Raw genomic sequence first — 25,028 nt, 5'->3', positions numbered from 1 at the left:
ATTTGTATTAAAAAAATTTTTTTTTTATTTTGGCGAGAGGAGGGGAGGCAGAGACAGACTCACACATGCGCCTTGGCCAGGATCCATTCCACAAGCCCACTAGGGGATGATGTTCTGCCCATCTGGGGGTCCTTGCTCCATTGCAAGAAGCCCTTTTTTTTTTTTTTTTTTTTTTTACAGAGACAGTCAGAGGGATAGACGGACAGGAACAGAGAGAGATGAGAAACATCAGTTTTTCATTGTGCCACCTTAGTTGTTCATTGATTGCTTTTTCATAAGTGCCTGACCGCGGGCCTTCAGCAGACCGAGTAACCCCTTGCTCGAGCCAGTGACCTTGGGTCCAAGCTGGTGAGCTTTTTGCTCAAACCAGATGAACCCAAGGTCAAGCTGGCGACCTCGGGGTTTTGAACCTGAGTCCTCTGCATCCCAGTCCAATGCTCTATTCACTGCGCCACCGCCTGATCAGGCTAAACAAGCCATTTTTTAGCCCCTGAGGTGGAAGCCATGGAGCCATCATCCTCAGCGCCCCGGGCCAACTCGTTCTAATTGAGCCATGGGTGCAGGAGGGGAGGAGAAGAGAGAGAGAGAGAAGCAAAAGGGGGAAGGGTGGAGAAGCAGGTGGTTGCTTCTCCTTTGTGCTTTGACCGGTAATCGAACCCGGGACATCAACACATTGGGCCAACGCTCTACCACTGAGCCAACCATCCAGAACCTAGTTTAAGCTTTTAAATGTTACATAGATAAGCATAAACAAGGAGATAATCTCTTATCCAGCCTTTCAAAATGTGGTTACATCCATGGAAACGTTTTCTGTGTTGTGTGCTGTATGTATATATTTAAAACACCATATTGTAGCCTGACCTATTATGACGCAGTGGATAATGTTGACCTGGAATGCTGAGGTCACCACTTCAAAACCCCAGACTTGCCGGGTCAAGGCACATACAAGAAGTAACTACTATGAGATGATGCTTCCTGCTCCTTTTGCCCTCCCTCTCCCCCTCTCTCTCCTCTCTAAAAAATAAATAAACAAATAAATAAATAAAACACCATACTGTATGTATTGTTTGGGATCCTTGTTTCTCACCATGCAGTCAGTCTGTTGTGCACCTGCCCTGGATTGCCACGTAAACGCTGAGTTGCACTGCTGTTACTTTTATCATCTGTGAGGCCTGTCTGCATTTCAGCTTACTCAGCAGCCCCTGACTGCATGTGTCGCTTGTTTCATGCTGTGAGGAGCATCTGCCAGCGCTGGTCTTCAGATAGCCTCAGTGATTTCATAGGAGGAAATTGGGCAGATCAGTGGCGCCCAAACCCGGACCAAAGGGCTATGTTCCCTGTGCCCTATGCAGCAGGACTCCCTCCTGCTGCCTGTGGTTCCCTTCCAGTTTTTACGCTGTGTTCCCACCGAACTGGTCTCTGCTTCTTCCACAGAGGGCTCGAGAGGGTCCTTCTGTCCAGGCATAGCCCTTCGTCCCAGTGCAGCGGCTGCTCTGCTTGTTCTCTCTGGCTTTCTGTCCAGAGAGCAGGAGCCGCTGGGTGGGCGTTAAAGCACTTTCTACATTCCGTGTAACCTAGGGGCTACACTTAAGTCTTCCAATTATTTGAAGGACATTTTTAAGGGGAAAGGCTTTAAAATTGCTCATTTTTGAGCCTGACCTGTGGTGGCGCAGTGGATAAAGCGTCGACCTGGAATGCTGAGGTCGCCGGTTTGAAACTCTGGGCTTGCCTGGTCAGGGCACATAGGGGAGTTGATGCTTCCTGCTCCTTTTTCTCTCTCTCTTCTCCCCACCCCCCCTTCAAAATGAATAAATAAAATCTCTTATTTTGAGATGGAAACATCTGTGCCTTCCATCTCAGCTGCTCTTTTCTCCTGCCTGTCTATGGTGGAGACATAGGCTGAAGGAAGACACAGTGGGATGGGGAAGGTGTGAGCCTGCTTCAAAGTGGAGTGTGGGACCAGATGGGCGGGTAGGGGTCTGGGCGTGCTCTCTGGAGTCACCTTTCTGAGGCTTGTGATGGGTCATGGCTGAGACACTCCAGGCAGATCGAGACAGCCCAGAGCTGACCTCTGAATAATTAGCCTCTAAGGGATGTGGCAGGAAAGTCCTGTAGCAAACCCTCTGCTGACTGGTGGGGCTGCACACGCAGCTGCTTCAGGTCTGGGCTGGAAAACTCAACCCCTCTGCTCAGCTCCTGTGGAGCCCCAAGACAAAGTGTGCTGTTGGACCGTGTCAGGAATGCTGCCCGCGATTGCCTGCTAGGACTGTCCACAGGGTCTGCTCCTTACCGTAGAGCTGTGTGCCCTGTTTTTGCTCCTGTGACTTTTATTAACTGTCACAGGATAGTGCTTACAATGTGCTTGGAGGAAAGAAGTTAAAAAAAAAAAGCCTGTTCTGCCCCAGCCAAGTCCCCAAGGAGCCGGAGGGGGGCAGCATTGAGCGTCTGAGATCCTGACCATCAATAGCATTGCTGCCACCACACATGAGGGCCACATGGGCCTGGTCATAGTGTGGAAACACAGTGCCCAATACCAGAGGCCCCCTTAAACATGATAGGATGTCTCGGTGCGTTGTCCACACCACCATGAAAGCTGTTCGGTATTGCCGAGTGTCTCTGCCTCGTCTGTGCTAGAAGGAAGGATGTGGACGCGTGCTGGGGCTCCAGCATGCTGGAACAGAGGCCTCTATCTGGCTGACTTGTCAGCCTTAAGACACCTGCATCTTTCTTGCAGGGTATCCTCCTGGTATATGATATCACCAACCGCTGGTCCTTTGATGGCATTGACCGGTGGATCAAGGAGATTGATGAGGTAAGTGTGCACCTGCGGCCATCCCCTCCCATGGTCACGCCCTCCCCAGACACATGTGCTCTCACGCCCTAGGGGAGTGCCTGTGGCCCCCATTTGCTGCCTCTCCTGTGGCCCCAGCTCTGCATCCTCTTCTTCACCAATCGCCATGGCACTTGAACTTCAGGGTCTCGTGCCTCATAGGTCTAAGCCCCACCTTGTCATAGAATTGGGATGGGGACAGCCAGGGGAAGGGGTGTCCCATGTTTGTACCTGTGCTGAGTCCTCTGCCCCCCAAGCATGCACCTGGGGTTCCCCGGATCCTGGTTGGGAACCGGCTACACCTGGCCTTCAAGCGGCAAGTCCCAACGGAGCAGGCACGTGCCTATGCAGAGAAGAACTGCATGACCTTCTTCGAGGTCAGCCCGTTGTGCAACTTCAATGTCACCGAGTCCTTCACTGAGCTGTCCCGTATAGTGCTCATGCGGCACGGCATGGAGAAGATCTGGAGGCCCAACCGAGGTGAGATGTGGCAGTGGGCACGGGGACCTGAAGCCTGAGTGTTGAAGGCAGTGAACAGGCGACCCTTCAGAGGTCGCGGTCCCTCCCAGGTGTCTGGGTTTCCCAGCTGTAGAACTTAGTTCACCGCAGCTGAACCAGCTTGTGTCTTGCGTGTGCTTTGTTTGGGGGTCCTAAAGTTGTAGGAGGGATCTGCATTACACCCTGATGATGCCTCATGCTGGGGTAGTGTCATGGACCCTGATGTGTCCCAGAGCAGGCAGGGGAACAGCTTCTAATCCCATGTACTTCCCTGTCCCTCAGGCTCAAGCCGTGTCCCCCAGACCTGCCGGAGGTGGCTAGGGTTCCTGGAAGCTTCAGTCTCCTGCGAAGTGCTGGGGGCAGAGCTGGCTAAGCCCTTAGAAATGGGGTCCCCAAGGACACTTCTCACTGTGCAGCTCTAGGGAGAAAGCAGGAACAGGGTGCCATCCAGGGGCTGCTCCTGGTGATGCCCAGCGCCGAGTGGAGTAGTAGAGCATCCAGGATCCTGGTCTGGAAACCTCCAGCTCCCCACTGAGCTTAACTGTGCTCATCTGGCCATATGACAGCTCATCCCTCAGTGTCCTCCACCCCGGGTCCTTAGGCTCTGAGATCTCTTGACGCCTCACTGCATTTCCCTCTTGTCTGAACCTCCCCCCATCATCTGACCACCCTCCCCATGGTCTGACCCCTGCCACAGTCTTACCCTCCATCTGACACCTCCCCTGCCACTACTGACCCCTCTTCCCCAGGGTTTGACCCTGTCATCTGACTGCCCCTCTCTGACCACCCCATCCTCACAGTGTTCAGCCTGCAGGACCTCTGCTGCCGTGCCATCGTCTCCTGCACCCCCGTGCACCTCATCGACAAGCTCCCGCTGCCCGTCACCATTAAGAGCCACCTCAAGTCCTTCTCGATGGCCAATGGCATGAATGCTGTCATGATGCACGGGCGCTCCTACTCACTGGCCAGTGGGGCAGGGGGTGGCGGCAGTAAGGGCAACAGCCTCAAGAGGTCCAAGTCCATCCGCCCCCCTCAGAGCCCGCCCCAGAACTGCTCCAGGAGCAACTGCAAGATCTCCTAGCAGGACAGGCGGGCGCTGCCATCTGGACATGCTTGGGGAAGCTCCTTGCCAGGCTCCGGGCAACATCACGTGCAGGGAAGACTTTGGCCACACGAAGCCTCCTGGGAGTGTGGGGCACACCTAGTGGGGCAGGTGGTCTCAGCCAGATGAGCCCTGTAGGACAGCAGACTGCACTTCAAAACAAGCCCAAGTCCCCATATGCTCTGCCTGGTCCCACGCCAAGTGAACTGTCCTCAGGTCTCACAGGGCCTGGCTCACTTTCTTATTTATACAGAAGACATTTCACCACTTTATACCTTTTTAAAGGGCCAACAGGGAAGCCTTAATGCAGCCGCAGGGGTGAGCTCGCATCCCCTGTGGGGATGAGCTCTGAGATGCTGGAGAGGGTGGGGCTGGGGCAGAGATGAGAAGGAATACACCGGCACTTACACCACGTGGTATGGGGCTTGTACAGAGGCCAGTGGGGATACATGGAGCTCTGGGCAGCAATCTCAGACCCTGCAACCCATGCCAGCCCCTCGCATGGTGGCTAGTGCGTCTACCGCACAGTTCTGGGCAGTGGTGTGGGTGTGGGCCTGGTGCACATGGGGCTCTAGCTTCCTGGGTGAAGTCCCTGTGTGTGGTGGAGCCAGGGATTCCAAGCAGTGTTGATGTTTCTGGGAGAAGAGAAGGGTGCGTCCCACACCCATACCTGTGTGGAGGCACCTTTGATCACTTATGTTGCTACGTGAGTTAGGATCAGCCTTTCTGCGTGTGAAGATGCAGAGCTGTCTGGGTGATACATGCTCAAGGGGCTGCTGGTGCTCTGCAGGTTTGGACTGAGACAACCCACTTGCCTTCTGGGCATTTGGACCCCACTCTCACCAGTTTCTGTTCCCTAACCTTCGGTGTCAACCCATAGCTGTTCCTCACGCAGCATTGCCCCTCTTCGAGGTCACATGTCACCAGAACCATTCTGACCCAATTCTCAGGCCACCTGGAACAGTCACAGTAGTGGACCTCCTCCGTGACCCGGAACCAGCCCTGAGCTGGAGGCTTAGCCTCCTCCTTCCTGCCTGTCTGGTGACATGGCCACCAGTCACACTGGTGCTCAACTCTACCTCCTGCAGGGCTCCCCCTGGACCTGAGACCCCTCACTCTGGGACTCCTCTGTGGTGGGTGTCTCCTGGGGGAGGCCCATGCCTGCTGTTCCTGGGAGGCAGGTTGGGCAGGGGGCGTGCCCCTGTGAGCAGGGATGCCTGGGGATCATGGTCGAGGCCTGGCCACCAGTGGGGTTAGGCAGAGGAGGCCCACCTGTCCTGTCCTGCCAACAGAGCCTCCTCCTTTGGACTTCGAACCAAATAACATGGACTTTATATTGATGGTGTGGACGGTCCTGCGTTCACCACATAAACACTACCCTTTGCTGCTGACGCTCGCACCATTCCTGAGCTCGGTTTGGACGGTTTTTGTTTCTTTGTACAGTAAATGTAATTCAGCTCTGAGCTCCAGGCTACATTTTACATGAATTAAAGTCTCTGGTTTTAACTGGCTGGTGGGTTGGAGTTGTGATGCGGTGAGTGGCTCTGCACTCCTACACGATGGGTCCAGAGCTGCTTTGTTGGCCCGCCCTTCCCCCATGATTGGTCTCACTGACTGGTACACATCCTGGCCGTGAGGGCTGAGTAGAGCTGCATTAGCTTGTCCTTCCTAGTGCTTTAGCCACACAGTTGGCTGGCAGGACCACCTGCTCCCCACTGCCCCGCGGGTTAAAGCCTGGGATCCTGAACCATCACCGAGGGCCTTGGCAGGGCCTAACCTCTGAGGGTGGTTATGCATGGAGCCAGGGACACCATGGATGACAGTGACCTGGGGTGGGCCATTTCCTGAGACTCACTCCAGTCCTGAAGACCTGGGCCCTGGGCAATGGTGGATGCCCTGGAGATCAGTGGGGATAGGAGGACAGTCACACTGAAAGTTACCCCCACACTTCGGGGCTGTATCTTGGGCTGCAGGTTTGTGGGAGGGCTCTGGGCCTTGAGTCCCAAAGTCTGGTTCAGTGGCCTCTATGCCTGAGGCCTCCTCTCAGGGCAGACTATAGGCGTCCTCTGCACCTGGGGTCTCTTGTTCTCATGCTGAGCAGACCAGGCTCTTATTACCTCTGCCTCCTGGGTCAAAAGGTCAGACAGAGGGTCACGGGATGGTTTCCATCCAGTCTCAAAAGCAGATGCTCTTGGGGCCCCAGGCCCAGGGGAAGGGTTTGGAAAGGCGGATTCTGGCAGCCCCTGTGTTTGATCTCCCTTCCCCCTCCTTCCGGGTCCTGAACCCAGGCAGGGACGATCTTTGAGGCTGCTTTGATCCCCTGAGCCCAAGGCCTGGACACGGAGGAGGGCTTCCAGTTACAGTGTCCTCTCCCCTCCCCACTCCAGCCAGAGCCGGCCCTTCTCCGCCCCTCAGCAACCCTCGTGGCCAGTGTCTCCTTGCTCCTGGGCCTCAGTCCCTCCCCAGCCCTTCCCCCCACCACGCCCCCTTGTCCTGCAGTGACCACAGAGGAGCCTGGTAGGAAAGGGGTCGCGTCAGAGCTCAGAGAGATCTGGAACCCACCCAGCCCCTTGCACTGGGGTGTTGAGAGGGAGCATCTGCTGTGGGCTCAGACCTTGGGGGACAACAGGGATCCCAGAGGATCTGCCCGGGGCCCAAGGTCAGGGTCACTGACCACAGGCCTGGAAGGGTGGATGCCTGAAGGGATTGGGCAAAGCGGAGCCTGAAGGCCTGGCAGCCACACCCCCATACCCGCTAGGCCCGTGGTCCCCATGTCAGCCCAGAGCCTGCTTCTGCTGCTATTCCTCATGGTTGGGCTGACCTCAGGGGCCAGCCTGTTGCAGGGGCTTGAAAGCCACCCTGGCATGTGTCCCAACCAGCTCAGCCCCAACCTGTGGGTGGACGCCCAGAGTACCTGTGAGCGCGAATGCATCGGGGACCAGGTGAGTGTGGGCACTATCCCTACCCACCCATCCTGGAGGGCATCCCAGGGAACTAGGGTGGCCTGGGTGAAGCCCAGATCCCAGCCCCGAGAGTCCACTTCCTCTTCCCACACTCCTGCAGGCATTTCAGGCCATGCCCCTTATGAGGGTCTCAAGTGACACCCCCAGTCTTTGCCTTCATCACTCTCCAAACCTGCCCACCCACACCCTGGGGCTAGTTGTTCTCAGGACCCAAGTAGAAAAGTTGGGGTCACATTCAGATGTCCCACCTTTGCAGCCTGGCCACACATCCCCTGAAGTGGCCTCAAGCATGCTGTCTTATCTTCCCTGGGCTTGTTTCCTCGTATGGGAATAATAAACCTGCGGGGGGGGGGGGGGTGAGGAGTCAAGTGAGATGACACATGGGGCTGGTCAGTGAGGCAGCGACCTACAGGTCACTGCACTGGATGGAAAGCAAATTCATGCAAACCTGCTCGGCTTTCCAGGTGGGAGACTGAGGCTTGGGGAGACAATGGGGGGCACACCCTGCCTGGCATAGCCAGAGCCCTGGGCAGGGCTGGGGGGTGTTCAGGCACCCGCTGAGCCTCTCCCCACCCCCCAGGACTGCTTGGCCACTGAGAAGTGCTGCACCAACGTGTGTGGGCTGCAGAGCTGCGTGGCTGCCCGATTCCCCGAGGGTGGCTCAGCCACGCCTATACTGGTGGCCTCTTGCGAGGGCTTCTCATGCCCGCAGCAGGGCTCCGACTGTGACATCTGGGACGGGCAGCCTGTGTGCCGCTGCCGTGACCGCTGCGAGAAGGAGCCCAGCTTCACCTGTGCTTCAGATGGCCTCACCTACTACAATCGCTGCTACATGGATGCAGAGGCCTGCCTGCGCGGCCTCCGCCTACACGTTGTGCCCTGCAAACACATCCTCAGCTGGCCGCCCAGCAGCCCAGGACCTCCGGAGACCACTGCCCGCCCGACACCCGGGGACACCCCGGTGCCACCTGCGCTCTACAGCAGCCCATCCCCACAAGTGGTGTATGTGGGGGGCACTGCCAGCCTCCACTGCGATGTCAGTGGCCGCCCGCCACCTGCTGTGACCTGGGAGAAGCAGAGTGACCAGCGGGAGAACCTGATTATGCGGCCAGACCAGATGTACGGCAATGTGGTGGTCACCAGCATTGGGCAGCTGGTGCTTTACAATGCCCGGCCTGAGGACGCAGGCCTTTACACCTGCACTGCACGCAACGCTGCTGGCCTGCTGCGGGCCGACTTCCCACTCTCCGTGGTCCAGCGGGATCCAGCCAGGGACAGGGCCCCCAGTGCCCCTGCCGAGTGCCTGCCCAACGCACAGGCCTGTGCTGGCCCCCTCTCTGGCAACGTCCTCTGGCACTTTGACACCCAGCGGGGTGGCTGTATGACCTTCCCAGTTGGCAGCTGTGATGGGGGTGTCCAGGGCTTTGAGACCTATGAGGAGTGCCAGCAAGCCTGTGCCCACGGGCCCGGTGATCACTGTGTGCTGCCGGCTGTGCAGGGCCCCTGCCAGGGCTGGGAGCCACGCTGGGCCTATAGCCCGCTGCTGCAGCAGTGCCACCCCTTTATGTACGGTGGCTGTGAAGGCAACAGCAACAACTTTGAGAGCCAAGAGAGCTGTGAGGATGCCTGCCCTGTACCGCGCATGCCACCCTGCAGGGCCTGCCGCCTCAGGAGCAAGCTGGCACTGAGTCTGTGCCGCAGTGACTTCGCCATTGTAGGGCGGCTCACAGAAGTGCTAGAGGAGTCTGAAGCCGGCGGTGGCAGCATCGCCCGCGTGGCTTTAGACGATGTGCTCAAGGACGACAAGATGGGCCTCAGGTTCTTGGGCACCAAGTACCTGGAGGTGACGCTGAGTGGCATGGACTGGGCCTGCCCCTGCCCCAATGTGACAGCAGGTGACGGCCCGCTGGTCATTATGGGCGAAGTGCGAGACGGTGTGGCTGTCCTGGATGCTGGCAGCTATGTCCGCATTGCCAGCGAGAAGCGCGTGAAGAAGATCGCAGAGTTGCTAGAGAAGAGGGCCTGCGAGCTACTCAACCGCTTCCAGGATTAGCCGGCCTGCCTGGAGCTCAGCCCACCCCTGCCCTCCAGTCTCCCCAGTCCCCCAAATAAAAGTATTTCCCTGGATGGAACTTGTGGCCTGCTGCTGCTGAGCCTCCCAGAGCTACACCCTTTCCTCGTCCAGTCTGTAACGCAGTTGGGCTCCCGCCACCACACTGAAGCTTTAGCTCCAGTCCAAGTTGACCAGGGAGCTCCAGTTCCCTTCTGGGAAGCCTCCTGTCTTCCTGCAGGACCAGGCTTGGAGGTGGATCCTGCAGCTGGGTCATTCCTGCCTTAGCAGTCCCTGGATCCTCTCCCTTCCTTCTCTGCTGCCCAAGCGGAGCAGCAGGGTCCAGGACATCCCCAAGCCCTGACCCCACGGGCCAGACCCCACCTGCCCCTGGTAATGGAGCCCTTAGGGACATAGCCTATCCCCCCGCCCCCCCAGCACCACCAAGGGTGCTTGTAGGAAGAGGCGTAGTGGACACCAGCAATAGAAGAGCAGGAAACACTTTATTCCCAGGCTCTCAGAAGCCCTGTGGCCACTGGTCAAGAGCCCCCTGAATGGGCAGGGCCAGTCCCCATGGCCTGGTCCATGGAGGCAGGGGCTGGCTGTCTGGGTTTATCCCAGAAGAGGCCTCCCTGGAGACACAGGGATGTGGGAGAGGGGTTATTCTTTCCGGAAAATTAGGCATTTGTTGTTAGCTGGCATATCCACCTTGGAGAGATACATTGGCTGGAGAAGCTGCCCAGGGAGACCCCCCCAGACCCCCCAACCCTCCCCACCTACCATCCTCTCCAGGAGGAGGCCACTGGCCTGGCCCAGGTCCTTCAAGAAGGCTGTGTCCCGCAGCCCCCACTCTGAGTTCCTGCAGGGGTGAAGAGGTAGAGTTGGGGGGTCACCTAGCTCACCTGCCCTCCCAGCCAGGATCCCTGCCCTCCTAAGCTCTATCTAACCTGTATCTGAGGTTCAGGTCGAAGTCCACGTTACTCTGGGGAGAGATCGTCCCATTGACAGCGTAGGGCTGTGGAGACAGAGGGGCACAGCTCTGCCCACAGACCCAGGGTCAGCCATTCCCCCGTCAACCACTGGGCAGACATGCAGGCTGGCCCCTAGGGGATGAAAAGGACACACTGCTCCCAGCTCCCATGAGCATAGGCAGCTCACGGAGACTGAGAGGGGAAAGTCTGAGCCTGTTTCAACGGTGACAGGGAGTGGGGGTGAGGGCAACTGAAAATACTGAGACAGGTAGGAAGGAGGGAGGGAGTCCAGAAAGGGGGAGACAGCAGAGGCTGGCTGGGATCAAGCCAAGGGAGTTCCATCTCAGGCAGGAACACTCACCCCATAGGTGATGAGCAGCGCCTTGGGTTTGAGCAGGTGTCCTGCTGCTCTGAAGAGCCCCTAGGGAGGGGGGAGGCAGTAAGGAACTTTCCCCAGGGTTCTTTAGGGGCTGGAGACTCAACCTGAGCTCCTCAGGCCTCAGTGCCTTAGCAAATGGGGCAAACCTAGCATCACGCTCCCTTAGAATGCAGGGGAAAGAGTGCCTCATGGTGCAGGTAGCTGGCCCTTGGGTGGCTCGCCCACGCTCCCACAGACCTCGGTGCAGTTCAGGGGACTGATGTGGATCATGTTGATGCAGAGCAGCAGGTCCAGCGACTGCGGCAGGATCCCGCCCCATTGCTTCCAATCCCAGGTCACGTCTAGGTACAGCGGCGCCTTCACGTTGGACAGCCCCTGGGCCTGAGTGGTGGCCGAGATGCTGTCGGGAGACAGCTCGTGGGTGGGGGCGGCCTGTGCACACATTCCTGACGCCCCCTGCAGCCCTGCTCACAGCGGTCGCGGTGGCATGGGAAGCCGGGGTAGTGGGACGGGGCCACTTTCGCCACCCGGGGTCCCGCCTTCCCCCGCACCTGTCCAGGCAGCGCTGGTCTACATCTGACGGCTGCCACTCGGCATGGGGGAAGGCCCGCGCGAAGTAGGCCGCGTGCTGGCCGGAGCCCGAGGCCACTTCAAGCACGCGGATGCCGCGCTTTGCCGGGTCCACGTACTGTCGCAGCACGCGCAAGATGGGTTCCTTGTTCCGCTCCGCGGCCGCCGCCACCATCATTATTACCGCGCACTTAATCCACCTTAAACTGTAGTCCCGCTGCCGCGAGGCCCCCCGGGAACTGTAGTCCGGCCATCGCGAAGCCCGCCCCCACGGACTACAGTTCCCAGGAGGACGCGCGCAGCGGATTAAAGGGCCCGCATCCTCCGAAGACGCGCCGGGGAGGTACCCTGGCGGGATTTAAGTACATATAAATGTACGGGTCGCTGATGTGTAGGCGTTCCTCGCTCCACAGCCTGTGGCCATGGCCGTCCTAACATTTTCACGTTTGTGACTCTGAAACTGTCTCGTTCGCGTTGTACCGGAACACAAGGTTTCCCTATGCTTCCAGTTTCCTCTCGTCCTGAAATTTCTGCTGTCACCAAGTTTTTTCAGTAGAGATAACAAACAAAATAAGGTATGCGCCGCCCGGGAATCGAACCCGGGTCGCAAGAATGGGAATCTTGCATGATACCACTACACCAGCGGCGCTTGCTGGGTTGGTGGTGGATCGCAAGATCTAGGAGTTGATGACACAGCCTTCACGGCAGGGAAATGCCACAGCGCATGCGCAGCGCCGCCGCTGCGGTCGCCGCGGAGGAGAGACGGTGCCTGACGCGCCACAGCCTGCGAGAAGGGTAGGACCGCCGGCCGGAGCAGTCCGCGATGGTGGGAGATCACGCAGTGTCGCTTCGGCATCCAGCGCTGGAGGGTGAGGAACCGAGATGAGGGACGTGGGTTTGTGGACCCCTTCGATTGTGGCCTGCGCCGCTGCCCCGTTGAAACCATGGCAACCGCGACCCTTCTGGAGCCCGAGCGGAACTCCGGTTGGGGCGGAGCTTCAGGTGGGCGGGTTTGCGGTCCGGCTCGGAGGAACTGGGCAGGCCTTCGAGCAGGGGCTGTGATGCTCAGGGCTTGGGTGTGACCCTGAGCTGAACCGCGGTAGCCTGGGGTCTGCGGGTGTCGTAAGGGGTTAGTGACCCCCGAGTCAAATCGGAGGCCGATTTGTGTCTAGGGTGCTTCCTCAGTTGTCGGCTTTGGGCCCAAGTCTCAGAGGGGCCCTTTTTCGCAGGCTGAGGGCCGTGCCCTGTAGTCAAGATTAACTGGGCAGGCCCTGGCCGGTTGGCTCAGTGGTAGAGTGTCGGCCTGGCGTGCAGAAGTCCCGGGTTCGATTCCCGGCCAGGACACACAGGAGAAGCGCCCATCTGCTTCTCCACCCCTCCCCCTCTCCTTCCTCTCTGTCTCTCTCTTCCCCTCCCGCAGCGAGGCTCCATTGGAGCAAAGATGGCCCGGGCGCTGGGGATGGCTCCTTGGCCACTGCCCCAGGCGCTGGAGTGGCTCTGGTCGCAACAGAGCGACGCCCGGGAGGGGCAGAGCGTCGCCCCCTGGTGGGCGTGCCGGGTGGATCCCGGTCGGGCGCATGCGGGAGTCTGACTGTCTCTCCCCGTTTCCAGCTTCAGAAAAATACCAAAAAAAATTAATTAATTAATTAAAAAAAAGATTAACTGGGCAGTTTTTTCCGAGTGAGGCCCTCATAACCAACGACACTCAGACTTTAGCCTGGGTTTGCCCGCCAGGAGCATGCAGGTGGGACCAGGGGCCAGCGTGTGGGTCTGGTCAGACCTGGGGGGAAGGAAGCGAGTGGTGTAGGGTGGCTGGTCCTGACAGTCCCCCTGAGAAAGTTCCATTTCGTAGATCGGTCTCCCTCCTCCTCCAGGACGACCCGTCATCATTCTGCATTGTGACCTCAACCCCCGGCTTCCTTCAGCATTCTTTCTTGTCTCACCGCCCTCCGCTTTCCTTACCTGACTCGCTTTCTGCCTCACTTTCTCCTGGATGGTCGGCTGAGCATTTTTCCGTGGTGGATATGTGTCTCTAGATGCGCATTCCTGCCTGACCCCCGCCTGTGACCAGTGATGGTCACCTGAGGTCTCACTGCCTGTGCCCTTCACCCATGCCCCTCACACCACTCCTCACCCACCTAGAGGCACCAGCTTCCTGCTGGCTTCACTTGAGATTCCTGGGGCACAGGCCACCCTGTGATCCTGTCAGATATCTATTCTGTCTTTGTTCCTGACACAGAGCTCCTAAAACACTGGGATCTCCTGAGTGTTGGGCCGAGAGGAGCATTTGTTATTATTAATAAATCCCTTCAGCTTTACCTGGGTGTATACTAGTGAGGTGGCTCTTGGAGAATGAGGGCTGGTTGCCAGGGGAACCCATCTTGTGATTAAAGGGCTGGAACTTTCAGCCCCACCCCTGACCTCCTTGGAGGTTGAAGGGCTGGAGACCGCGCTAATCAGCACTGACCACTGACTTCATCAGCCGGTGCAGTGGAACCTTCATAAAAACCCTAAATGGTGGGGGTTGGAGACCTGGGTTGGCGAACACGTGGAGGTGCTGGGAGGGTGGCACTCCTGGAGAGCGCATGGGAGCTCCGTGCCCTTCCCACAGCTTCCTGGAGCGTCTCTGTCTGCGGTTCCCAAGTTGTTCCCTTTATAATGGACTAGTAAACATAAGTAAAGCATTTCCATGAGTCCTGTGAGCCTTTCTAATTATGGAGCCCAAGGAGGTCAGTCGTGGGAACCCCTATTTGTGGCTGGACTGTCGGAAACATAGATGACAACCTGGATTTGTGATGTGGTCTGAAGTGGTGGTCTTGTGGAACTGAGCCCTCAGCCTGTGGGGTCTGCGCTATGCTGGGCGGTTAGTGTAAGAAATGAGTTAAATTGGTGTCTGCAGAGAACTGGAGAATTGCTCCATGAGGAAAACCTACACATTTGGTGTCAGAAGCGTTATAAATGTAGAAGTTTTCCTTTGTACTATGTGTCCATTCAGAGGAGAGGAGCCCAAGTCAGACTGATTGGCCTGCTTTTCCCATGTCTTATGGGCAGCTTTAAGGAACTGCCCAAATGCCCAGCAGCAATTTCTGTTCAATAGCACTTGTCTCAGGTTGGTAACTACCTGCACATGCATCACTCTAGGCTGGACGCTGTGTGAGCCGTTTGCCCTCAGCATTCACCAAGCTCAGAGCCTCAGACAGAAGCAGCTGGACAAGGCTGAGCAGCAGCCTTCGCTGCTGGGAGTGCGTGCAAACGTGTGTAGGTATGACCTGTGTGAATACGTGTGAGCATGTGAGTGAACATGTGAGCACGTGTTTTCTGGAACATCTTGGATGTGTGTCAGACTTGGGGAGGATCCCGGGAGTGCCCACACTGCAGCGCCTCCCTGTGGTCTGGGCTTTGGGCCCCAGTCCAGGCCCCGGCCTCCTTCCTCCTTCCAGCAAGGCACATGCTGTATTGCCCTCCCAAGGCCAGACCTGCCTTGGGGCGCGCATGAGTGTGCGTGTGCGTGTGCGTGTGCGTGTTGCTCAGGAAACGCCTGGTGAGGGAAGGGCTCCTGGGCCAAGGCCCCCTACCTCCTCCCAGTCCTGCTCACCCACCAAGGGGCTGTGGAGCAAGCCTCTCTGAGTGCTGGCCCCAAGACGACTGGAGCCAGAAAAACAGGGTTCAGGTCCACCATTCACTGAACCTTCCCCCTCAGGGGGGTCCTCACTTCCCCAGACCCTGCACACACCTTGGGTGCTTCCCCTCCAGGTCCCTTTCCCACTGGCACTCCCCTTGTATGTCTGCTGTAACCAATGACTCTCACACTTAAAACAACAGATATTTATTTTCTCAGTTCCGGAGGCCAGAAATCCAAAATAAAGGTGTCAGCTCCCTCAAGCCCACAGGAGGCTCCTTCATCCATGTCCTGGGGCTCCAGGGATTCCTGGGCTGTGGCCACCCCACTCCAGCTTGTCTCCACGTTCACCTGGTCACAGCCTCTCAATAGCTCCGCGACCAAATATCTTTCTCCTTTCTCTTAAAAGGACACTCATCGTTGGATTTAGGGTCCACCCAAATCCAGGGTGACCTTATCTCAAAATCTTTGCCTTATTTATTCCAAATAAGGTGCACGTATCTTTTGGGGACCACCATTCAGCCCACTGCGCACGGGTTTGGGAGTGGACTGGGCAGTCCTTAGAAGCTGGGCGGTGGGCGTGGGAGCATCCGGCCACAGCTGTTTCCTGGAGCCTGCTGATCACCCTCTGTCGGCAGAAGCTCCTCCTCTGGTCTGAGTTGGTGAGGGCATGGATGGCAGATCTGGAAAATGATTGAGGATGACTGAAGACGGAAGCCTCTTTCTTCTTTTATACAAAAGTTTAGTATTGCATCTAGAGCCCTTTTTAGGGTAGAAGAAGCAGCAGGACTCAAGAGCCTAGATGGTGCTCTGCCTTTGTTCTCTAGAAATATGATGGGAAAGGAGTGGGCCAAGGTGGCTGCCATCAGCTCACTGAAGTGAGGGAAAGGGGTCTTGGGGACAGGCTCAGGGGTTTAGCCTGGGATGAACTGCTGCTGCTCACTGCTCCCCTGTTTGCAAGTCTCGTGGGGACCCTTAGAGTTTAGTAGAGGAAAGTAAAGGTGCACGCCTGAGAGGGAAGGAAGGTAGGGGTGTGCTACTGCTCGAACCTCTTGAAAGAGAAGAGCAGCACCTGTTTTTATTATGATGAGTGGGGTCTGTGAGGTAAAGCCCTGGTCTTTCCCTGATAGCCTTTTTGTTTGTTTGTTTGTTTGTTTGTTCTGCATGCTGGGTGAGGTCCCTCCCTCCGACCCCCTCTCAGTCTCCAGGGTGGGTTCCTAACTTTTCTGACAAGGGGGAAGTTGCTGGCTGCGCAGTGTTGCCTCTGTAGGACCCACCATCAGACAGTATGATCCAGGGTGTTATGGGAAATTTCTCAGGGCCAAGAGACCAAAGAAAGAGGTTAACAATTCTTAATGTGGTATGGGGACATTTAGGACAATGTGAGATGAATGGGGCACTGGGGTGTGAGCTGTCCCAGGTGAGGGGGAGATGCCTCACATGCTTGTCTGGGCAAGGGCAATGGCCTGCTCCAGGCCCGAGCACAAACCAGCACACCTGGGGCACATGGGCGGGGTCCAAGCAATCTCTGTTCTGGCTGTATCTAGTTTGTGGGTCCCACAGCAATGAAATCACTGAACAGTCCCCACACAGGGGAAGGCCAGGGAGGTGTGTGTCTGAGGAGACAGAACCCTGCTGGTTCATAACCAACCTGAGTTCTTGGGGGCTCTGGCTGGGCCCAGCCCACGCCCCTTGGATGGCAGGCTTTGTCCAGGCCGGGGTGGATCCTGTGCTCTCAGCTGGGTCCTGGGAGCAGCGAGGCTGGTCAGCCTCCTCGGGCGGAGGCCTGGCCCCTCCGGCTGGTCCCCCCACAACCTGGCCTTCCTCCATCCTCAGTCCCCCTGCCCCCTGGGCTCAGGGTGTCTTAGAGACCACCGAACTGTCTCACCCTCGCACCCCTCCAGCTCCCTGCTTGACCTGTGCCCCCTCCTCTCCCATTTGTCAGGACCATTCAGTTGGGCTGGTCTCTCCAGTGCCCGGGGCCCAACCTCTGGCCTCAGACAAGGCCTGTGGGCAGGGCCAGGACATTGGCTACCAGAGGGCTTAAGCAAAGGCTGGGCTGCCTTCCCCTCATTCAGGCCAGTCTGAGGGGGTGCCTCACCTGGAGAGGAGGAGCTGTCGGCGAGCTCCTGTCAGCTTCGGGGACAGAGGTGGGGAGGTGCTCTGGGGCCTTGCTCCCTCTGCCAGGAACACAAACCCTCCCCTCTGACCCTTCACCCTGTGCTGTCTCTCCAGAGTCTGAGCCTGAGCATTGTGCCCGAGGCCACCAGAAAGGCCAGGACAGCCAGCACAGATGATGCAGGAACACATTGTCCTTGATGCTGCCGGGGGAGGTATGGGCACTGCAGGGTAGGAAAGGGGATCCTAGACTCCCCCGACATGCTCTTGTCTGCAGGGCCCAGCCCCCCTCTTGCCTCTCAGGGTCACAGGCCCAGCCCAGCCTGAGGAGGCATGTGGGAGGGGGGCATTTGTCCTTGAGCCTTGCTTAGGATATGCGGGGGAAGACAGCCCAGCCAGCCTGGGATGCAAGCTTCCTGGAGGGCCCTTGAGCGGGCCTGGGCACCGTACACCGGTGCATGGGGTGGCCCCGGAGGGACTCAGCACGGAGCAGGTGGAGGAGGGGTTCCTCCAGCTGGTTTGTTCCTCTCCTCACCACTCACTCCTGTCCCCATTGTGGCCTCTGTACTGGTCTCTCAGCCCTGCTTGCATAGGAGTCTTCAGACCACTCTGCTGTGAAGCTGGGGTGTGGGGAGGAGGGCTGGATTTGCTCCAGGACTCCCCTGGGTCATTGTGCTGAGGTTAAGCCCCCTTGCCCCTGTGGCAGATGCTCCTAGGTTGAGACAAGGCCCCATTGGACATCCCAGGCCCTGGTACCAGCCGGCAAGAGCCTCATGAAACATTTGTAGGAGCCCTGAGGGACTGGGGGCAAACTCCACGGCTCCTGGACAGCTCTGGGCAGTTTATTTTCTTGGCTGGAAAGATGTTAAGGATTGAACTCTAGCAGGCTCACAAACCCATTCCTCCTCCCCTCACCAGGTCTGCAATCTGGAGCCTGGGAGGGACAGCTCTGAGCAGTCTGTGAGTTGGGAGAAAGGAAAGTCATTGTCATCACCCTGTGGGGGTAGCACCCTCCTTGATGGGGTTGCCAAGTGGTCTATGGTGTAGAGCATGCCTTGTTCCTTGGCCTCCACGGTCTCTGTAGGTCAATTGTCTTTGAGGCAATGTCAGTGCAGTGATTCTTTTTTTTAGAGAGAGATGAGAAGCATCAACTCGAAGTTGTGGCACCTTAGTTGATCATTGATTGCTGTATGTGCTGAGCCGGTGACCCCTTGCTCAAGCCAGCCACTGTGGGGTCATGTCTATGATCCCATGCTCAAGCCAGCAACCCCAGGCTCAAGCCAGTGACCTTGAGGTTTTGAACCTGAGTCCTCAATGTCCCAGGTCAATGCTCTATCCACTGTGCCACCACCTGGTCAGGCAGTACAGTGGGTCTTGTATGCTCTCTCCCATGCAGGATGATACGGGCAAGCTAGGTCACCTCACTCACCTCTCTCCCCACATCACACCCCCTACTTGGCTCCTGGATTGATAAGTGGCTTCCTCCACCCTGGAGCTGGGGGTGCACCTGGGCATGGGAGGCTGAGACCTGGAGCAGAATGCACCCACAGTTGCTGTCCCGTGGGGTGGAAGGAAGATTCCCAGGGCATTTGTTAACGGCCCAAACACAAGGTGCTGACCCTCTTTTCTCCTCTCCCCTCAATCCCAACACCCAGGCCAAGAGGGACCCCTCACACTGGCCGGGCCCACCCAGGCACCTTCACTGAGGCCACTGACAAGAATGGGGGCACCCTCGTGTCCAGGGTGCATAAGGAATACCCCAGCGTCTGTGAATGGCTGGGGGGTATCTTGGACATCACTGCTGACCCAGCAAACGCCTTGAGCGAGAGCCTCGCCCACGGTCTGAGTGCCCCTTGGCTCACCTGGCCTCGGGGCAGCGCCGTGGACTGGCATCTCAGGTCCCGTGACACGACCGCTGCCTTGGCTTTGGGCCCTGTGGGGCGGGACGCCTGTTCTTGCCCGCCCCGCCCTAGCCTCTTTGTGCCTGGTGGGGTCAATTTCTCAGAGCCCAGCACCGCCCCTGTCTCGTGCCGTTGGGCCGGTGGAGCCGTGCGGGCCCTTTAAGGGCCGGGGGCGTGTAGCGGGCCCGCCCCCTCTCCGCCGTGCGGCCCGTTAAAGGGGCCGCGCTCACGGCGCCTGCCTAGCGCGAGCTCGGGCAGGAGAGCGCGGGACCTGCCCGCGGGCCGGGTAGGCGAGGGTGTGCGTCAGAGTACCGCACGGGGCGGCCCTTTGCACCATGTACACCATCACCAAGGGGCCCAGCAAGCTGGTCGCGCAGCGCCGCACAGGTGCGCAGGGGCGGGAGGCCGGCACAGCCGGATAGGGGTCCACGCGCCTGGACGGCCCGAGGTCCAGGCGCACCGACAGCTGACGCATCCTCCCTGTACCCGCAGGGCCCACACAGCAGCAAGTGGAGAGCAGGCTCGGCGAACTCCTGAAATGCCGGCAGCCCGCACCGCCCACTCCGCCGCCCCCGCGGGCTCAGCCACCAGAACCCTGGCCCCTGTCAAGGTAAGACGCGGGGCTCCGGCTTGAGCCCTGTCCTCTCCTCCCCTCCCCCGCGGGCTGCTGTGGGACCAGGAGGGTGACCTTGGGGAAAGGTTAGCGGAGGCCGAGCCACGTGCTTGGGGTGGGCGGGCGCGCAGGGGCGGGGCGCGCTGACCCCGCCCGCTCCGGTCTGGCCTGTGAGGGCAGCTCTGACTCCCACACCTCAGCCCTACTGGCTCACCTGGCTCCTAGCTGGGTCCAAGGGGGCTGGGTCCGATGTGCTGGACACCCCCATACTCCGGGCCCTGTGGGACCCTGGAAGAAAGCCAACCAGCTCCAAGGTCGGAGGGGCTCCAGGCGTCTGAGTCTGATGTCCTGGCGACCTTGGGCAGGTGCAGAATGGCCCAGGGCGCTGGCACTCAAGGACCCTGTCACTAGCTGCCAGCTCCATGCTTGCAGAGCTCGCTGGGGAAGAGGTGCATGTGGTTCCCTTTGGCCCTGCCAAGCCACTGCCCTTTTCTGACCTTCATCACGAGCACCCTGGCTGGGCCCTGGGGGCCCCCCACAGATGGTCAGGGCTTGTTAGAGCCTGCAGTTTTTGCCTTTTTTGCTGGTGCCAAGAGCCTGAGACCAGCCATAGGAGACTCAGTCTTGGACACTTTGGCCTCCACACTACAAAAACCGGAGATCAGATCCTCCTCTCCCAGAGCTGAACCTTTTACTTGGCTCAAGCCCTGGTTTTAGGTTCAGGTGGTCTATATATTCTTGGGCCCTCACTTTGGTCTAGGCTCGCACAGGCTGAGGGCTCCTGACCTCGACTGTGGGTAGGGGCAGCCTCGAGAGGCAGTGCTGAGGAGGGTGCCGACAGGGGGACTTCCCAAGTGGAGGACAAGCAGCCTCCAAGGTTGGCCAGGAGGTCAGGGGTGTGTATGGGAAGGGAGCGCTTATCCCTCAGCCTGCCCTCTCCTTCAGTTACAGACCTCCAATGCCACGGATGGGGGCACCCTGTGGGGACTCTTCTGGGCTGAGTTCCTTCCCAGGGGTCTTCTGTTGGGGGCATGTTGACACTTTGGGGCTGGATCCTAGTGAGGAAATATTCTAGGCCTGCCCCAGGTGCCTCCTGAGAATGAACGTGAGCTGCTCCCTGGGACCCAGCTTGTGCAGTGATACTGCCTGGTCAAGCCCCGGTCTTCACCGCTGCTCCACCTTCCGGGGGAGGGCATTAGGCATAGGTGTGCAGCTACTGCTGGTCAGCCAGGCATGGATTTGGCGCTGGAATGGCCCAGGTGCTCTCTACTGTCTTACCTGGGGAGACTTACCATCTTCTTCTCCACGATCCCCCTGCTGGGGAAGGCAGGGTGTGTTTGTGCCAGGGTTGGGGGTGCCAGGGAAGGACACAGAAGTATAATACAGAGCCCTTAAAATTCCCACGAGGCCTCACCTCCATCTTTTTTTTTTTTTAATTTATTTATTCATTTTAGAGAGGAGAGGGAGAGAGAGAGAGAGAGGAGAGACAGAGAGAGAGAAGGGGGGGAGGAGCTGGAAGCATCAACTCCCATATGTGCCTTGACCAGGCAAGCCCAGGGTTTCGAACCGGTGACCTCAGCATTTCCAGGTCGACGCTTTATCCACTGCGCCACCACAGGTCAGGCGTCACCTCCATCTTCAGTGTGCCCTGAGCCGGCCAGGTTTTAGGGTTCTGACAAGCTGGGCTTGAGGCCGCTGGGCAGCCCACGCAGAGTAGCGCTACATCTTGCTGGGTGCTGAGGAATCATGAGCAGGAAGAGAGTGTGCTGGCCGTACTGGCTGCCCTTCCCTCCTAGGTCCTTCCCCCTTCCGTGACCTGTCCCCTCCCAGTCTCTGTGGCTTGAAGAGCCTCCACTGGGAGGCCAAAGCCCCACCTCCACTGCTGTACCTTCTCAGGGGGCCACCCTCTAAAATAGCTCTCCCCTGACTTCCTGCCTATCTTCCTTTTCTTCCCTGCAGAGCCTTTTCACTACCCCTATCCCTCACCCTGACTGGCCCAGGCGAGAGCAGGGTGTCTGGGCCACTGCTCTATCCACCCTGCAGGCCTGGTGCTCTGCAGATGTTCAGTGTCTGGCCCACTAAACGGACAGGCTTGGGTCATGGGTACTGCCCATGGTGGTGAACAGGCCACATGAGTCTTGACCTCTGACAAGCATTCCCTCCTAGCCAGAGACAGGAGAGAGAATCAGATCAATGGAGGCTATATCAGCTGTTAGGGAGAAGATAAAATGGGGCCATGTGACCACCAGAGGTCCAGGGGCAGACAGGCAATCAGATGGGGAGGGGAGGGGGCGTGGGACCTGTATGAAATGTGGGCTTTGGGGTCAGACAGATGTGCAATTCAGATTAAGTCCTGATGCTGCTACCTGCTCACAGCATGTTACCTTCGACAGGTCACTTCTCTTTTGAGCCCAGGTTTTTAGGCTGAAAAGCGGTGTAGTCTGCCTTGGGGGGTCTTGGAGGGGACTAGGTGAGAGGATGCCCCTGTTGGTGCTGAGCAGGGACTTGGGTGCTGTGGGCTGGAGCTTGCCAGTTGGCAGTGTCCCTGGGAACAGGCACAGAGTGGCCTTCGTCTACAGGAGCACATGAGAGCCTGCGCCCTTCCCTCCAGAGAGCCTGTGTGTTGGCTTTATGTAACCACAGTAACTGCCGCAGGGAGTGGCCAGGCTAGAGGGGCAGGTGGGTGTCCGCCACTACCTTGGTCCCTGTGATTTGAAGCCCAGGGCTGCAATTCTGTTCTTTAATGTTCAGCCTGCAAATCCCCCTGAAGTTTGCAGCCTAGCAGGAGGTGGGAGGGGCAGGCGAGGGGCAATCCAAGTCACACCCTCTGGTTTATACAGCTAGACTCGGGGGAGCCCCACGCCCTAGATTCCCTATAGCCCACAGTTGGTGGGACCAGTGCCCCTCAAGACACTCCTCTTTATTTTAGTGCCCCTCTTGGCCGAGGAGGAAGTCCGAGCGGCAGTGGGGCACCTGAGCCCAGGATGGAAAGCAGGCGAGTGCCTGGCGGAGTGGCACGTGCAGCCCAGGACTCCTCCCAGCTCCCACTTCCTATTGTAGGTGCGGCCCCACTCCCTCCAGGGCCCATCGCTATCTGGGGCCCAGCTGGCCAGGATGGGCCCCGCAGCCATGTGGAGAGAGCATGCCCACTGGGCCAAGCTCCAGCACTTGGGGGCCGTCTCCTCGTTCAGCATTCCCACTCCCATGAGCAAGAGGCTTGCCCTTGTCTGGGGCCTGCAGGAATGGGTCAGGGGTATGCAGGCACACAGGTCGACCCAGCCCATACTGGATGTCCTCCTTTGGGGCTCATCCCTGTGGGGCCTGGAGCAGAGGCCATTGGGGTCTTGTTTGGGGCCTTATTCCCACACTGTGGCATCAGCAAGATGGACAAGCTTCTGTGGGGAGAAGATGGCCAAAAAACTGTGCCTGGTGGGTAGGGTTGGGACTGAGTGACCTGGTCACAGCTCCAGTCAGAACCTGGACTGTTGGCCAAGCAAGGGGAAGTGGGAGGCAGGTGGCAGGGGACGCCTGAGAGACCCTAGGAGGGGTCCTGCATGCCTTGAGCAGGGAGCCTGCTGGGACACAGGAGTGCTTCAGGGCTACGGGCTGTTAGAAGGCTGCAGTTCAGGGAAGGGCGCAGGCTGGGCCTGGCCTGGGGGCAGTGGGTATGGCCTGAGGCTGTTCCTGGAACTCTGCCAGGCAGCACCTGGGCTTGGGACAGTCACTATCTTCTCCCTCTTCCCACAGTCCGGGGCCAAGGCTTGTGTTCAATCGAGTGAATGGCCGGCGGCCCCCCACCACATCCCCATCCATCGAGGCAACCCAGGAGACCTATACACTGGCCCACGAAGAGAATGTCCGCTTTGTGTCCGAAGGTAGTTTGGAGGCCCAAGGGTGTGGCCCAGGCCACTGGTCTTCTTCCCCACTGTAACCTGACTCACTGCCGGAGGACTGGGTTCTTCCTGGGCCTTCAGCCTGTTTGTCCTTGACGTCCAGCAGGCTGCCCACTTCCACTTCTGGGCTGTGGTCCAGAGTGGCCACCAGACCCTGGTGGGGAAACAGGGTTCCGGGGGCCTGGTTCAGCCTGCCTGCCCTCTCCCTACAGCCTGGCAGCAAGTGGAGCAGCAGCTGGGTGGTGGCCCAGCCAGTGAGAGCAGTCCAAGGCCTGTGCAGTATGTGGAGAGGACCCCCAACCCAAGACTGCAGAGTGAGCCCTCCCCCGCCCTCAGGGAGTCCCCTCCGCTCCCACCCTGACCTGAGCCCTTCCAGGTCTAGCCCTAGGGGATAGTGAAGGGAACTTGGACCTGACCCACGTCTTTTCAGTTGCCTGCCATATTTGGGGTCTGGGTGTAAGGGGCTGTGGTCAGTGTGAAGGGAGAGGTTGGAAAGTAACCTCACTGCCTAACCTTCTGCTTTGTCCACAGACTTTGTACCCATTGACCTGGATGAATGGTGGGCACAGCAGTTCTTGGCCAGAATCACTAACTGCTCCTAGCCACTGCCTTGGAAGGAACGCTGCCTGACAGGCCTGGCCCTGCCCCGTGGCTGCCCCTCTGCTAGAAGAGGACCGTGACACCCTGTAAACCACTGCAGCAGGTCGTGTTTCCCCTGGGCCAAGTTGGATGCCAGCGACACCTGAAGTGCCAGCATTTGGACTTTTATACCTTTTGACCCCTTGGCCCAGCTGTCCCAGGCTGCCAGGGGCCAGGGGCTGAACCTGTTTTACCTCAATCCTGCTCACTGTGCCTGTGGACCAGCCCCTGGGGCTGGCACAGTGGAGCTCCAGGCTAATAAAGTCAAGAAACTGCCTTTTCAGAGTGGCCTTTACTTGGTGTGTGGGGGTAGAGGGGTCCTCTTGGCTTCTTGCCTAAGTGCCTTCCTGTGTCCTGAGAAGTCTGTGCAGCCCACCCTGCCCCTCCTGACACCCACTCCCACTTCCTCTCCCTGTTGGTGTTGGCAGGTGCCTGAGCCCAGCTGTGAGGCCCAGAGATGTTCTGTAACTGGCCCCCAGAATGGTGGTCCCAGAGTCCCAGGATTGGGGCCAGGTCTCAAGACACATGGTACTGTCTCCTAGACCTGGTGTGGAGAGTGGACAAAGGTCCCACGAGTTTGAGGGAAGCCCCGGGGAGTGAGTGTGGCTGGGGTTGCTCGGCCCTAGGGGCTTGTGGGACACTGCTTACGTAGCTTTGTTGGGGGGGAGGGTAACCTCATCTACCGCTGACGGGATCAAGTCCACTACCCAGGTGTGCACCTTCCTCCAGAGGGTTGGGCTCTCAGTGGGTGTGGAGCGCCCCTGGGGCTGCATCTCATTCCCGATATACAGATGGGCCCCGGGACGAGTCAGGAACCTGTCTCAATCCCATTGCTGGAGACCATCGGGTCCTGGTTTGGGAATGGCCGAAGGACCCTGGGGA

At 58.5% G+C, this 25,028-nt stretch overlaps 4 protein-coding genes and 1 non-coding gene across 9 annotated transcripts in view; 3 read left to right on the top strand and 2 right to left on the bottom strand.

The window, feature by feature from the left end:
- RAB40C (RAB40C, member RAS oncogene family) overlaps positions 1-5,940 on the top strand; it is a 33,745-nt gene extending 27,805 nt beyond the window's left edge. For all 4 annotated transcript variants that reach the window (XM_066383038.1, XM_066383041.1, XM_066383040.1 and 1 more), the window contains exons 5-7: positions 2,735-2,812; positions 3,088-3,310; positions 4,129-5,940. In XM_066383038.1, the coding sequence (XP_066239135.1) occupies positions 2,735-2,812; positions 3,088-3,310; positions 4,129-4,409 (582 nt within the window). In that variant the 3' untranslated portion in view covers positions 4,410-5,940. The remainder of the gene's footprint in view (positions 1-2,734; positions 2,813-3,087; positions 3,311-4,128) is intronic.
- Positions 5,941-7,082: 1,142 nt separating this feature from the next.
- Positions 7,083-9,446, top strand: WFIKKN1 (WAP, follistatin/kazal, immunoglobulin, kunitz and netrin domain containing 1). The gene is made up of 2 exons (XM_066380010.1): positions 7,083-7,372; positions 7,974-9,446. Exons 1-2 carry the CDS (start codon positions 7,202-7,204, stop codon positions 9,444-9,446), a joined length of 1,644 nt encoding a protein of 547 aa, XP_066236107.1. The 5' UTR covers positions 7,083-7,201.
- Positions 9,447-9,927: 481 nt separating this feature from the next.
- METTL26 (methyltransferase like 26) lies at positions 9,928-11,622 on the bottom strand. Its single transcript, XM_066380009.1, has 6 exons — positions 11,345-11,622; positions 11,031-11,193; positions 10,776-10,835; positions 10,391-10,458; positions 10,224-10,302; positions 9,928-10,151 (listed from the first exon to the last, which is right to left on the bottom strand). The coding sequence occupies exons 1-6, from the start codon at positions 11,539-11,541 to the stop codon at positions 10,104-10,106; spliced, it is 615 nt and encodes a 204-aa protein (XP_066236106.1). The 5' UTR covers positions 11,542-11,622; the 3' UTR covers positions 9,928-10,103.
- Positions 11,623-11,941: 319 nt separating this feature from the next.
- Positions 11,942-12,012, bottom strand: TRNAG-CCC (transfer RNA glycine (anticodon CCC)). The gene has a single exon. It is a non-coding gene; the product is annotated as a tRNA-Gly (tRNA).
- Positions 12,013-12,080: 68 nt separating this feature from the next.
- MCRIP2 (MAPK regulated corepressor interacting protein 2) lies at positions 12,081-24,423 on the top strand. 2 transcript variants are annotated; one of them, XM_066383036.1, is made up of 5 exons: positions 12,081-12,232; positions 19,494-19,611; positions 23,362-23,489; positions 23,720-23,821; positions 24,039-24,423. In XM_066383036.1, the coding sequence occupies exons 1-5, from the start codon at positions 12,187-12,189 to the stop codon at positions 24,107-24,109; spliced, it is 465 nt and encodes a 154-aa protein (XP_066239133.1). In that variant the 5' UTR covers positions 12,081-12,186; the 3' UTR covers positions 24,110-24,423. The 2 variants fall into 2 exon arrangements, with proteins under 2 accessions (XP_066239133.1, XP_066239132.1); XM_066383035.1 differs by lacking the exon at positions 12,081-12,232 and adding an exon at positions 19,199-19,388.
- The last annotated feature ends 605 nt before the right edge of the window (positions 24,424-25,028 follow it).

The sequence above is a fragment of the Saccopteryx leptura genome, chromosome 4 (assembly GCF_036850995.1).
Source record: "Saccopteryx leptura isolate mSacLep1 chromosome 4, mSacLep1_pri_phased_curated, whole genome shotgun sequence".
NCBI lineage: Eukaryota > Metazoa > Chordata > Mammalia > Chiroptera > Emballonuridae > Saccopteryx > Saccopteryx leptura.
This window is presented reverse-complemented; position numbering and strand designations above follow the sequence as displayed.

Coding starts and splice junctions, on each gene's coding strand:
- WFIKKN1 (XM_066380010.1), top strand. CDS start 7,202: ATGTCAGCCCAGAGCCTGCTTCTGCTGCTATTCCTCATGGTTGGGCTG. Junction 7,373..7,973: donor GCGAATGCATCGGGGACCAG/GTGAGTGTGGGC, acceptor CCCACCCCCCAG/GACTGCTTGGCCACTGAGAA.
- METTL26 (XM_066380009.1), bottom strand. CDS start 11,541: ATGATGGTGGCGGCGGCCGCGGAGCGGAACAAGGAACCCATCTTGCGC. Junction 10,303..10,390: donor GACCTGAACCTCAGATACAG/GTTAGATAGAGC, acceptor TCACCCCTGCAG/GAACTCAGAGTGGGGGCTGC. Junction 10,152..10,223: donor GCCTCCTCCTGGAGAGGATG/GTAGGTGGGGAG, acceptor TATCTCTCCAAG/GTGGATATGCCAGCTAACAA.
- MCRIP2 (XM_066383035.1), top strand. CDS start 19,337: ATGTACACCATCACCAAGGGGCCCAGCAAGCTGGTCGCGCAGCGCCGC. Junction 19,612..23,361: donor GAACCCTGGCCCCTGTCAAG/GTAAGACGCGGG, acceptor CTCTTCCCACAG/TCCGGGGCCAAGGCTTGTGT. Junction 23,490..23,719: donor TGTCCGCTTTGTGTCCGAAG/GTAGTTTGGAGG, acceptor CTCTCCCTACAG/CCTGGCAGCAAGTGGAGCAG.